The 14,991-nt window shown below is 40.8% G+C and overlaps 1 protein-coding gene across 1 annotated transcript in view; it reads right to left on the bottom strand.

Annotated features, from left to right (window-relative positions):
• Positions 1 to 14,991, bottom strand: part of TEX10 (testis expressed 10) — a 61,343-nt gene that overhangs the window by 2,920 nt on the left and 43,432 nt on the right. The window contains exon 13 of the mRNA XM_074876554.1: positions 2,383 to 2,463. Coding sequence (XP_074732655.1) covers positions 2,383 to 2,463 — 81 coding nt within the window. The remainder of the gene's footprint in view (positions 1 to 2,382; positions 2,464 to 14,991) is intronic.

Below are 14,991 nucleotides of genomic sequence, written 5' to 3'. Positions count from 1 at the left end.
TTCTACACACTACTGTGTTTTTTCAAATTCCTATTTTCCTCAGAAATTGCCACCCATACCAACAGAAGGTTAAAGCAGCATCTTCATTCCATCCCCTCTAAATAAACCCTCATCTCAAATATATCTAAGAAAACCCACTGCTTTGAGCCTTGCTCTGTGTGGTGGTTTAGCCCCTGCCGGGGTCTGAGACCACGCGGCCGCTGCCCCTCCCCCACAAAGGGAGTGAAATACAAAGCCCCAAGACTGAAATAAGGAAAGGTTTAATACAACAGTGCAATAGCAACACAACCAACAACAACAATAACAATAACAGTAATAGTGATAGCAGTGAACAGAGCAAAATAGCTACCAAATACAGCAGTGGGAAGCACGATGTACAAAACCACGAGTGCACCGCGCTCCCGCGCCAGGAAAATGTGACCTGCCAGGATGTGACGTCCGCATGGTATCTGAATAACCCGGCTAGAGCTCCCCCCCACTGCTGGGGAAACTTAACCCTATCCTGGTTAAACCAGGACACTCTGAAAGATGATACAGGCATAAAGAGAATCTTTTGGACAGCACGGCTCTTTCCTTTTAAGCACCTATCATGGGACAGGACAGCCCTTCCGTGTCTTGAAATGGCTGTGAGCAGGCACTGGGGTAGAGGGAAACTTGGATTTACTTTCTGGAAAGAAAAGCTGCTACTGCATCGTCATCAGGGTGAGTCTCCTCAGAAATCTGACAGGCTCCACAGGAACGAGAGCGGTATGAGCTGAGTTAAATTAAAGCTAATGAAACATATGGTGGGCCCACAGCTGGGGTGATACTCTGCTGGTGTTACAATGAGAACATCTTGAGTAAGGATTTTATAGGCATGATAAATAACTTAGAAAATGTCTTTTTTTGGGTAGAGGCAGTGAATTAGAAAGTGCTTTAGATTTTCAAGTGCTATTTAGTAACTATCCTAGATTTTTGTCCTGTAAAGCTGTAAAAAAATTCATGCATTGCTAATGTGGCACAATTTATCTTATTAAAAAACTAATTTAAGGAGTTTTAGAGTAGCCTAATTTTCTCACCTGCAAGTACATTGTTTTAAGCTGACAGAGGCAGTTGGTTCACTTAAGGTCAGCCATTTCTTTTAGAAACGTTTAGAAAAAGATCAATAAAGTACAAGCTACAGAAATGTGGAATGTATTTCATTGGTATGATTACTCAGGAGAGGTAAAAGATAAAGAACAACGATGGGTTCAAACTTTTAAATACTGCCCGTATCAGACACTAGGCATATTTCAAGGCCACGATGGCAGATCACTGTCCCAAGCTGACCCTGCACCAGCCAGCTGCAAAGGCAGGAGAGGGATGGCGTTCCTGCCTGACAGAAGGTGGACTCCAACTGTCACCAAGACCCTGCTGAATACTACAGGACACTGAACCACGAAATAATAAAAACCAGTAATGATGTTCCTGATCAACCACAAATAGGAAATAATAGCGAGCTAGACCCATGTCTGCATATAAAGAAGCATCCTGAGGATATTAGCCAAGACTGCCAATGAAACATGCCAGCCAGCCGGTCTGGAAGATGCTTTGACCACAGACATTTCAACTTATACAAATCCAGTAGATGAGACTGCTTGAGTAAGTTCCCATGTAGGATGTTGCCTACACGGTGCCTTTCTTCCTTGTTCAGTGTCATCATCCAGTTAGAGATCTTGGGCAGCAGTCTCATCAACTATAAAAATCCACTTAACTGTTTGCTCTCAAAGGGACAGTGCAGAAGAATGCATAAGCTGACTGACAAGTTGTGATTTAAATCAACACCCATGCCCAAAAATCCAGACTAGAGTTACAGGGAAGCCCCTCCCATATGGAAGCTTTGGTCTAGTAATTCTTCAGTAGGGCTCCATGCAGGGAACTGCGGATACTCGTTAGATCACAGAACCACCTCGACAGGAGGACGGACAGGTCCTCCCTCTCAGCAGGCAGCACCACATGTAACTGCAAATTCCGGCCCTTGAAATTTTGTTACCCAGCTCTGACTTTGCCATCCCCATCCTCAGCTCAGGGGGTGATCGAGATTAGAAGACGACAGACTGTAAAATTCATCTAAAGCTTCAAGTTGCTCTTTTGAAAAGCAAAGCAAACCAAAACAAGGAGCCTTTCATTTACGTCTGTCCTGGCTTGAAAACAAGCTGAACAAGTCAGAGCAGAAAAATCCATGTAAGTTTGGATACCAACAGCTATTGGATATTTTTTTAAAACTCCGCTCATCTTGTTGAAAACTTCTGCAAATGCTGAAATTATACATGAAATATATGGAATAAGTAGATTTGAGGGTTAATGAGACTGTTACAAAATCTATCACAAGGAAGTTAACCTAGAAGACAAAATGGTACTTACCAGGTATTTACAGATGCCAGTCTGGAGAATGTCAAAACACTGACTTTGTGAAGGTATAGTGGACAAACTGTGACAGATCATCTGTTTTAATAAAACAAAATTGTATTTCAGCAACCATATAAACCATATAAATGCAACCAGCAATCATTCACTGTGTAGTCATACTCTGTTGACAGACCTAAATACAAAGTACCTACAGGGACACAGCAGCTTTGTCTCAAAGTACTGACACTTTACAGTCTGTAAGAGTAACACTGTCAACATGAACTGTTCAGTGTTTAGAGAGATGACGGCCTACCCCATTTTACCTATGTGATAGAAGTGAAAAGCCAAAAATATTCTACCCAGCTACAGCACAACACTGGGCCTCCACATACCTCTCCTGGGAGCTCAAGAATTTCAGAAAACAGCTTTACAAGTAACTGTATCAAGCATGAACCAGAGGAATCGCAGTGAAACAGGACAGAAAAATAAAAAAGAAGAAAGTAGCAAAGATCCATTTCCAACTTATTTTACTCTACACTGCCAAAAATAACATGTTCGAAGATCATACAAAATGTAGTACTACAGAGGGAAATCTTATTTTATGAACTGCCCAAAAATTTCTGGTTGTTATATAATCAGGCACTAGCAAACTGTATTAGCTGCCTCGAGGCATGATGGAAAGAGGTAGAAGAAAAAAAAGAGAACGGAAGACTCAGTTCTTCATTTTTTTAGTAAAAAACATATGGGTGAGAAGGCGGGGGGGACTTGACCAAGACCCCATGAAATGCTATACAGCTTCTGGATCAGGTAAAGAACCCAGAGCCCTAGTAGACAGGCTAGTAAGCTGTACTATAATCCTCAGCAGATGGCTTTCTCTGTTCCTCTTTTCCTTCCCTTTTATTCCAATAATTTGCAATCTAGAGAGCTTGGATGACCTCCCTCTGTTTACATTCGTTGCTTATCCCACCGGAGCATCAGCTGAATCCTCCAGAAAGCAACACGCACAGCGTGCCCGCGTTATGAGACGACTAGCAATTGTGACATCCTGCTAAGGTCAAGCAAGATGGAAGAACCAATCCATGAGGAATGAAGTCTTCTATTTATGCTTAAGGGAATCAGAAAGAGAACAGCAAGATCAGACATTTGAGAGAGGCAAGAATTTATGTCCCTGAGTCTTACAAATATCTCGACTAAGCAAAAACCATTTCTCTAAGATACCTTGATGCCTGAAGAAAGAGCTTAAGAAAACTTTCATGGAATGATCTGGCTTGAGGGATTAAATTCTGTGATAGTGTCCTGGTTTTGAGACTTAACTGGAATCAGGGCAGGTCAAGACACCTAAACAAGAGATAATGACAAAATAGAAAACATCACCCATGTTGTGTCAAAAATAACAGTCCACAACATTTCCAGCTGAAGAGAGACTCCAAGGAAAGGAAAGATTAGCTCAAGATCCTGTGGTATGAAAACTCAATCCTAAAGTGATGTGGATGCCAGTGGTGGTTTAACTGGGAATGGCCAAGCAGTATCATTTGTTGCGACACAACAGTGTGCTCAGCTTCTTTTCTACATTATATGCCACACATGCTTTTAGGCCTGCTTAAATTGGCCAAATCCAGGAGATCCTTAACACATCTGCTTGTCTGAACATAATACTGTCAGGACACTGCTCATGTTAATAGGTATTGCAGGTATAACCGTGCCAATATTCTATTTGACTAGTAGGGCTATTTAAAAGACTATTTTATAGATATACTCTTGCACTGAATATCCTTATTTTTGATTCTATACATTAATGAAATAATATTACTAAAACTGTGCATTCAATCCTAGATATGGTAGTGCTTCTGTTCACTGTGATTTGAAAGTGATAAAGTACTAAGTCCTCTGTAATATTCCCAAGAAACACACTCCAAACATCTACGTATTAGCAGTGTCAAGGAATAAAGTCAGACTGAGACAGAGGTTACTCCTGGGGATTGTCATGTCAAAGACAAACTCTGACGCCAATCTGACCTAGTATTTTAACGAGCAACACTTACAAAAAAGGTAAAGCTACACTGATGAAATCTGTCGGCTGGCAGCTCAAAGTTGAGAAACCCTGCCAAGACAGGAGGATTGGACTAACCTATAGAAAAGATCACATGGGTTTGATGAATAACAGATACAGAAAAACTTCAGTGAAAGAGAAGTGGCAGGTCATGTGCTTGGAGACCAATAAAAACTTCTGCATGCAACTACGAGTTTTAACAGTTGGAAGTGAGGAGAAAATTCTGTGCATAACAACTGACCACAAGGTGATTGTAATGCAACCATGAAACAGGCAAACGTCACTTTAGGATGAAAAAAATAAAGATAATCACAATGGAAGCGATGAGACAGTACTGATCGCCTGTTCCAATAGTGTTACCCAAAAAGCGGATTTGTGCCCGGTGTGCAATAAACCAACCTTGACATGCTCAGGAGAGATACTGTATTTATTCAGGCCTGGGTGCTTGGTGGACTTTTCCACAAATCAAGCACACCAACAGTAGGTTTTCATGCTCCTTTTATACACAAAAATCAGAAGTTAGTATTTTTCCATAACACGCCTATTAGATACTGACTGGTTAGCCATTACATACAATTATAATATGGCTTACCTAATGCTTCTAATACTGCACATGCTCAGGGGAAGGGTCTTAACCTGGGCAGGGGTCTTTTTGACCTGTGGGTGTGTTTTTTAGTATTATAATGAAGGTAGTTCACTTTCGGGACACTCAAAAGTTGGTTTCATTACCAAGTGAACTGATCAATTATTCACTTTGTCAGGTTGTCAAATAACTCATTCTCAACACAATTCTATACATTGTCTTTATGGTCCAGGACATTCTAGATATTTTCTAAGGTATGGAGAACAAAGCCTATTCTTTATAAATTTCAATGTCTCACCTGACCAATCTTATGATTATCCCCAGGTGTGCACTAACTATAGCTACTAGCATAATCATTAACCATGAAATTTAGTAAATATGAAGTATACTATATCAATACTACTCCGTAAGACCCTACTTAAGACTATTTCTGACATACTGTGCAAAGCAGGAGTCACTCCTTTTCAAGAAAGGTAAATTCAAACTGAATGGGCATAGAAAAATTGCACAAAAAGCCAGAGATCCTGTCTTACAGGTGTCAACAGAAAGAACTTAACCTGCCTAGGCTGGAAAAATTTTCAAATAAAACAGACAGGTGAAAACCACTGCAGGAAAACAACCATAACCATCAGCATAACTGGCTGGGACTGCAGGTGAGATGGAAATCAGGAAGGATGATTATGAAATCAGGGTCGGCATAGCACTGAGAGATATGGTGTAGATGGGAACTGGCAGTGTTAGGTTAATGGTTGGACTAGATGATCTTCAAGGTCCTTTCCAACCTAGACGATTCTGTGATTCTGTGAAAGGGGAAACGCAGGAGACATTTGTTGCTCATATGACAGTGCTCAGGAAGTTTACAAATGAGGTATGCCATATGCTCGTGAGCACATCACACCAGACACAGTATGCTAGAGAGACCCCCTTTAATTCAGTACATACCCACAGGAGATCAACAGATTGAAGGCCTTGAAGGCAAATCGACCAGGCCCACCCAGCAAACTAAGATTTCTGTGTTAATAAAACCATTATTAATATTTCACCCTTAGGACTATGACCCTAGAATAGGCCACCAGTCTACTGAGGTTCTCCCTGAGATGACAAGTTGGAGGAGCGTTTTGTAACGGGTACAATTCACCAACGCTCAGACTCTTCCAGAATTGGCAATGGAAATGGGCATCATACCACTGAAGAGCAGCACACTTGCTAAGAAGGGGCATGGTAAAGTGCATTGACAAGTCAGTTTTTCAACCTTTTAGATCTTCCTGACCCTCAAAATAACACCACCATTCCTACATCTCATCCTGTTTTCCTACGATTAAGTGGGAGTGGCAATCCTTTTCAATTCCATAAATTAAATCCTGCTTGAAATGGGTTTCATAACAAATGCCTGTTATAAAAAGTGAAACTGAAACGTTATTAGACATGGAAATGAAAAGCAAAGAAAACTTAATTATCACATGAAAATTAGTATTTTTCCTGACAATTTATTTTCCTTAGGCAAGGGTTTGCATGATGTTTAATTTCCATAATAAAATGTCACAGCTGATTCATTATTTTACATTTGATTAGTATTTATCACATTTTTGGCGCATTCATAGATTGGTTTTGGACCAAAGCCAGAGTAGCTTTGTTTCAGAGTATTACTGAAGTGAATGGACAGAGAAACAGCATTTCCGATTGTAGGGGAGTTATATCATTTTGAGACAAGTATTTCATAACAGGTTTGGTTTAGGTTTAGAGGGTTTGTTGTATTTTTTTTCTTTTTGATTTTGTTTGAATGTCCACTTGAATAAATTAAACCAAAGAAAGCATTCTCTTAAATACGAGGATTATCTGTTAGCATTATGCAGCAAATACTACAGGCTCTGTAATCCACTGGCATTTTTTCAAAACCAAGCTTTATTGATTAGACAAGCCCAACTACCCATCTTACTCATGAGCCACACAACTACAACAGCAAGTTCCCTACTAACCCTTCAGGAAATTGTTACTACACAGGCCTCCTTGCCTGACATACTGAAGACATACTCCAACAGTAGCCAGCTGAAATGGGAAGGAGGGGGGGGAAAAAAGCACTCCCTGGGTTTTCTGGAGATCCTGACACAATGGAGTATTTTACTCTAGTCTTCAACTGGATGAGTTAAAAGCATTTTTGCTGCTGACAGCCAACATAACTGACTCTTAATCCAATCTGAAACAGACTTCTCATAGCTCATGAGAAGCTCATACAACCAGAGGAATCCATCAGTGTAATACTGCTTATGTGTAAGATGCTCTTAACTCCAAAAGGCGGAGCTGGGATGACCCGAGGAAGTCCAGTCTCAACCTAAGCCCTCATGGCAACAGGAACACACACAAATGATGAACTGAGAGTAACGTTTTGTTCATTATTTAACTGTTCCCACTCCCTAAATCACTCAATGCTTCCCATGTGATAAAAAGCCTCAAGGGAAATACCGTATCAGTAACTCTCCAGGGAAAATCTGCATATTATTTGAAGCTTAGTCATGCTGCAAAGTGCTCTTTTCCAAAGAAAAATACCTTCCTCTGAAGACATACACAAGCATGAGCAGAGAGGAACCAAGCAAGCAGGAAAGATAATGGATCAAGTATTTTAGTGAGCCGCTCTGTGGAGTCAGACCAAAGACAGTTCAGACTCCAAGAGAAGAGATTTTATTAAGAAAGAAAGTTGGCACACAGCAGACACTGTATCCTAAGGTGAACTTTAAAATACATTTTTCAATTCACATCGACATCCACCTCAAACACGGGTAACAAAAATGTAACAGGCTGTTCTGCAGTCAATTCCCAAGCCCTTGTGAAATGACTATTTCGAGCGGGACTCTATCCAGTATAACATGTTACTGCAGAGCGTAGAAAACGAGAAGTTTTCAGGTGATGGGGCAGGCAATGAAGCTTGCCGTCTGAAGCTTGGCCAGCTTCCCCCGAAGCACCCTAGCTTATCAGACAGTGTACTCCCTTGACAGGTGCCGCTTCTCTTTCTGAAATAAATTGATTTGACAGGGCAATATTAACAGTGCCCTGAGTTGTTGAGAAAGCTGTGTACAACAAGAGATCTTTGTTCATCTGCCTTGGCTAAGCTCACAGGGGCGGATGTGAAAGGTATTCCTGATTCAGTGACTCCAGAAAAAAAGAAAAAACAAACACAAAATCTTCACATGAAACCCACACACAATCACAATAAAACAAAACAAAACCTAGTTTAAAAAGAGAAAAAGCTAGAAAGAAGTAACAGAGTCTGCAGGAGAACGTTACATAGGCGGGCAACAGGGGACAAAACCACTACGGGGCTAATTTTACACTCAGGGTAGCAAAACAGGAATACAGAAACTTGTTTAAGAATTACAAATGCTTAAGAACATGTATTGTGTCCCGCATCTTGATAGAGCACATATTTGCAAAGACTTAGAAGGATTATGAAACACAGTTAATGTCCAACTGCTGGCTCAGAAACAGGATAACTGCAGCATACAAACTCACCTTGCATGCAGTCTGATGTTAAACCTGTATTAAGAGGTAACTAAACCAAGTGAAATTATCTTTATTGGCCACTGGACACAAATACATGTGTGGCCGTCACCACTGCTCACCTCCTGTGCAACAATTTGATCACGTGTTTAAATCTAGGTACCAGCAAGATTTGGTGCCAGGAGGCAGAGAACTATAGGCTAGATGACTAAGTGACAGGCATTTCTGGAAATATTACTCTTCTCAGCAAACCCAGGTTTTATGCCCAACAGCTAATGTGCTATCCAGGAGTAGGTGAAGCTGTACCTGAAAAATGGCACAGGTCTGATTCTCTTTTCAGAGCCATCTTGCTAACAAAATTCAAAGAAAGGACACCACAAAATAGCTTTCCTACCCAAGGAGCTTTTCTTTTATCCCCTTGCAGCCATAATAAGCCCTTCTTTCACAGCTTCCTCACGGCTATAAAATGGCAGCATGGCTGATTCCTCCTCCTCGTGGATGCCTCCTTGTCAGACCACATGCAGGACAAAGGAACATCTGATGTACAGGTCTCCAAATTCACCTGCCTGCCCCTTCCCCAAACGAATGGACTTGAAAACACACAAAACCATACACTTCGGAAGCTAGCTCTTGTCCCACAACGCCTGTCTTTTTGAGCAAATTTAGGTGTCACAAGCCAGGATGTGAATATAGAGCACAATGCACAATAACTGTGGAGATATTAATTGACATTAGTTACACACAGTATTATGTGAGGACTCAGCTATAAGATGTCGCAAGATATGCTGGAAGTATATGATGCAGGTACAGTGGAGCACTGGCCTGAAAAATCAAACTTGGTTTTTTTGGGTTAGTTTTGAGGTTTTGGTGGGGGTTTTTTTGCTTGTTTTTGTGTATTGGTGTTTGGCGTTTTTTTATATTTTAAGTTTTATATCTTAAGAAAATTATGGAAGAGACCTTTGAAAGAGAGCTTTATTATTTTGGGAGGACTTAAATTTATATAATTTCTTTTGTTTCTTTGGAATTTGCATTACTTTTCAAGAAAAAAACCATTATTTTAATTTCCAAACATTAAATTTGGATATGATGGTAGTTCTACAAAACACTAACAGGCTTACACAGAATTTTTTTTAATCCTCCTTAAAGAGGGTAAAAATTATAGTATACTTCTAGTTCAGAAGGGTCACTATTTACCCTCAGCTGCTTTTTCTCCCCAATGTAACTCTAACCTGGAAATCTCAATAAAGACAAGTTGAAATCTTACAGGAATCTTCAACTCAAAATCTACATTTTAAAAATTCAGTGGTTTTTTGAAGTGTTAATCTCTGCTTGAAGTTAAGCTACAGTGCTGCAACACCACCTTTTACTTCAAGACAAACATTCTTGCAGGACTTTTAATTTACATGCACTGACTTGCTATCGTTATTGATTTGTCATAATTTTTCATAGCATTATCAGCACAGATACAGCCTTACCCTCTCTGTTTCACTTATAAGACTTCTCTGGTTTTGACACACATTATTATGTTACATTACACACATCTCAAAGTTTTTGAATTCAAGACTGCTTTTAAAAGCAGCTGACCTTCCCCAGTGTTTGCTCTTAAAACTTTTTAAATGTTTTGTTGTTTTGTTTCTTCAAGTCAGCTATGCGCTCAATATAACTCTCCAGTCTTGACTTAGAAGCAGAACCTTCAAATTATCATTTGCCTTCCCCCTCCAAGATGTTCAAGTGTCACAGACATCAAATATTACAACAGAAATTATCATATATACACGGTTACCTTGTTAAACTGTTCATTTCTGTTGGCACTATTTCATTCGATACTGGCAGAGCAATTCAATTACAGGGGAGTGAACAATATTACCGACAAACACTACAGGCACAGTTACAATGAGCAAAGACTGAAACCTCTTCCCTACGGCTGCAACCATTTATTCTGGAGCCCCATCTATTTCAGCTACAGCGGTATGATTTTAAATAATTGGCTTTAATAAGGCAGAAGTCTTTTTAAGTAGAATTTGCTCCAGAAAAGGAACCAAAGTTTCCACATTTAACGTATCTTTTAGACAAAATATGAAGATTAACCTCCACAGCTACAGAAAATAGCTTTTAAAGGGACACTTTTCTTAGGTATTGCTCCTTAAGTGAAAAATCACCATTACCTAAAAGCTTCCACAAAAAACACCCCCATGGTTTCAGATTTTCCCTATACCAATTACCACTCTCTAGACAAAAAAAAAAGTTACGAACAGTATCCATCTCAAAACAGTGTTGTTATAAACCACTTAAAAGCATTAATTCCTATCAGAAGTACATTTGTTTGGCCTTTTCACCAATTATGGTTAGCCACATGCTACCAAGTGCACTGGTTATATTAACACCCCAGATGTCCAAACTGCCACTTGAAAATGCCTTGAGTTACTCTTCTCCTTCACACAACCTGCTTTCTCCAGAGGCACACCTTTTCTTCTTCCACATCTCTGGCATGCATATGTTATACATTAAATTCCCTCTCACAGTTCATTGCCGTTAGAAATTCATACCACTCACTGCACAGTACAGCTAGCTAGCGACAGAAAGCTGGGACTGCCTTCCTCTGGATTTGAAAACAAAGTTGAGCCACGAGCAGTAAAGTCAACAGGCCATGGCTCCCTACAGATTCATACCCAGGACCCTTCACCCCTTGCCTTTTCATGTCTTCAGCACTGTAACCCCAGCTGCTCCTGCCTCACAACTGCCCAGCACCCCCATGGGCCAAGTGACAGCAGAAACCGAGCTATAAACTGCCCAGTGCTAATCTAGAGCTTTTTCTCTTCCTCCTGCTTATTTTCATAAAACTTATGGGCAACTAGTATTTGCAAGTTTGTTCTCTTAGTAGAGAGCCAAAAGCTAGCCAATGGTTTAGACAAAACTAGTGGTGGAAGAGAAGATAGATGGATGGACTAATAAGAATCTGATCACTAGCCTCATTTATTCACAGGAAACCAGGCTGTCAATTCTTAATTCCATCAGTTCCTTATTTATTTTCATCCACAATAGAATATTTTTCCATTATGAACACACTCTGAATTACAACTACACAATGAGAACTCTTTTAAATGAACAATTCTCAACATAGAGGCCTGAATGCTGCCTGCTCTGAAGCCAACAGAGGGCTGTTCTCACTTACTAGGTATTTTAAATTACTGCAAATATTTTGCTTAACACTACAGCATCACCATAAACTTCCTTATCCAGCAAGAGAAAGCATGAAAGATCCAGCATTCGGAAGCTGTGCCACTCTACTCAGTTCCACCAAAAGCGTAACTAATTCAAGCTGTGTTTTATTATTTCCTGTAGCACTTCTTTATTTAAATAATTTTCTGTCGCAGCTAAAAATATTTTGATTTTGAAATTGTGTCACACCTTGAACTACGTGCACTTGGAAGAAAGTGGTCTCCAAACCTACGTCCCTCAAACTCAACGCACACAGAGCCATCATATCATACTGTCTTTCAAGACATCCTAGAAGAGCCTCACAATTTGCTGGCAGTTTTCTTCTCCCCAGAAGCTGCAACTCTGGGTTGGGGAAGGGCTTGTTGCTGGTTTATTGCTGGTTTGGTTCATTTTCTTTTGAGAGGAGAGTAGCTTGTTCAATACCTGGTGGAAACTACTTAATCTACAAAAAGTATTCTTGTGCAACTTCTGGCAAATTTTGAACTGAAAGGTTTTTCCCAAGCCAGGATTTCCCCCCACCCTCCCACCTCATTTTTTTAAAAATGGTCCAGCCTCCAAATCCAAAAGTTTTTATGGACTATAGTCCCCAGAATGTTTTCTTTACAAATTGAACACAAGATAGAATCTGGATCAACATGTTTGAGGTTGAAGAATGGTACTCAACAAGGAAAAGAGGAAACCCCTAAAACTTAATGAACACAACACTGTATTAGATATTTAAACACAAAGAAAAGAGTCATCTAAGCCTAACATCTGATTTTTTTTAAAGTGGTAACTTCAGCATAGTTTTGTTTATATATCACTGTATCTACGATTGCACCTGAAATCAAAACCAGTCAAGTGAAAAATGAATGGAATCCTGTGATTCATAAAAGGAAGTGTTGCCTTAATACTGATCTCGTCCTTGTAAAAACAGAGATTTGGAACACAGTGTATCCCAGAGACCAGATCAGAGGCAAGAGGAAAGAACGTCTTAATTTTTTTCTAGTAGGAAAGAAAGCTACTGAAGAGGTGCCCCTACTTTTCTGACCACAAATTCCATGGAAAAATAAGAGCAGTTCTGGGGAGAACACCCTGAACGGCATTACAATACCACCAGTCCTTCTGGCAAGCATTTAATGGGAACAAGTTTACTTCCAGATCATACATAACAACCTACCAAATAAAAATCTCCCCATACTGGGAATTTCATTATGCTCTAAAAGCAAAAATAATTCTGAAGAGATCTGTCGATAGTGAAACAGAAGTTCTGTATTTTCAAGAGGAGATATTTTGACAGAATCACTGAAGTTGGAAGGGACCCCCCCTTCAAGTTCCCTCTAGTCCAAACACTCCTGCTCAAGCTGGATCAGCTAGAGCAGGTCACCCAGCATTGTGTCCATCCTGGCTTTGAGTATGCCTGTAGATGGGAATGATAATGCCTCTAGGCTACTTATTCCAGTGTTTGACCGCCCTCACTGTGAAAAAGTTCTCGTGTTTAGATGGAACTTCATGTGTTTTAATTTGTGCCCTCTTGTCCTGTCACTGAGCACTACTGAGAAGACTCTGGCTCCATTCTCTTCGTTCCCTCCCATCAGGTATCTAGACACACTGATAAGATCCCCCGTGAGTCTCCTGTGACCAGGCTGAACAGTCCCAGCTCTCTCAGCATCATCTCATACACGTCTCTCCTGTACTGGGGAGCTCAAAACTGGACACAGTACTTCAGCTGTGACCTCACCAGTGCTGAGTAGAGAAGGAGGACTACCTCTCCTGACCCATGGCAACACTCCTCCTCGTGCAGCCCAGAACGCTGCTGGGCATTTTTTGCCACGAGGGTGCATTACTCACTCATGGGCAGCTTGTTGTCCACCAGAACCTCAAGGTGCTTCTCTGCAGAGCTGCTTTCCTGCTGGCCAGCCTCCATCATTTACTGGTGCCTCAGGTTATTCCTCCTCAGGTGCAGAAATCTGCATTTTCCTTTACTGAACTTCACAAGGTTACTCTGTGCCCAGTTCTCCAGCCTGTCCCTACCCCTCCAAATGGCAGCACAACTGTCTCCTCTATCCCCCAATCCTCCCAGTTTTGTACCATCTGCAAATTTGCTGAGGGTGCACTCGGTCTTATTGTCCAGGTCATTAACAACGGTTAGAAAGTACTGGCCCCACTACAGATCCCTGGGGCACACCACTACTGAATTGCCTCCAACTGATCACAACCCTCTGGCCTGGCTGTTCAGGCAGTTTTCAATCCACCTCTGTCTATTTATCTAAGCCATTCTTTGTCAACATGTTGACAAGGATGTTATGGGATACAGCATCAAAAACCTTACTCAAGTCAAGATAAACTGCTCTCCCCTCACCCACCAAGCTACTTATCTTGTTGCAGAAGGCTAACGAATTGGTTGAGCACAATTTGCCCTTCATAAATCCTTGCCGACTATTCCCGATCACATTTTAGGTGTATCTGATATAACCCAGTTCACTAGAAACTTTCTCTCCACAGTCATGAACATGCTTATGAGGAAAAGCCTTCAATCTCCCTCTCAAGCTGAGTTGTAAGCAGCAGTCCAGAACTTCCTTTGGTTAAGAGTCTACACAATAGAGTGGGTCTAGAAGGTCTCATCATTCTTCACACAGATTTTTGATGCGTGGGATTTTTGTTCATGTTCTCTTTAGTCTCCAGAAAAGACTTGAGGCTGACACATAGCTGCAGAAGCAGTGCAATGCTCCATAGGATGTCTAAATCCTCTTTCATTACTAACCAAGGATATCCAGCTCTTTGCTTAATGACTGCCATCCACTTCCGAGAACCTGAGAGAGCACCTTGTATCTTTCCCAAGAAAAGGTACTTTAACAAAAGGAAGTCTCAAGTTTCTGAAAATATTGACTCTCCTTGATGGCACCATAACACTGAAAAGATTGTGGTAGAAGTAAATTAAAACTTGCAACTGGGAACCAAAGGCACAGACAAGCTACCTACAATCAAACTATTTCACTGTCCCTAATTCTCAATTACGTTTTTCTCACAGTCCTATTTCTCAACCAACTTTGATAGACTCGTGAAAGAGAAGTAAAAAGACGACGACAACATAAGAGGTGACACTGGCTGGATGGACGGTCCCAGAGAGTGGTGATCAATGGAGCTAAATCCAGCCGGTGGCCGGTCACAAGTGGTGTTCCTCAGGGCTCGGTGTTGGGACCATTTCTGTTCAACATCTTTATTGATGATCTTGATAAGGACATAGAGTGCATTATCAGTAAATTCGCAGATGACACCAAGTTAAGCGGGAATGTCGATC

The sequence above is a fragment of the Strix uralensis genome, chromosome 1, assembly GCF_047716275.1.
Source record: "Strix uralensis isolate ZFMK-TIS-50842 chromosome 1, bStrUra1, whole genome shotgun sequence".
In the NCBI taxonomy this organism is placed as follows: Eukaryota; Metazoa; Chordata; class Aves; order Strigiformes; family Strigidae; genus Strix; species Strix uralensis.
The sequence above is the reverse complement of the archived record's forward strand: the minus strand, read 5'-3'. Positions and strand labels throughout refer to the sequence as shown.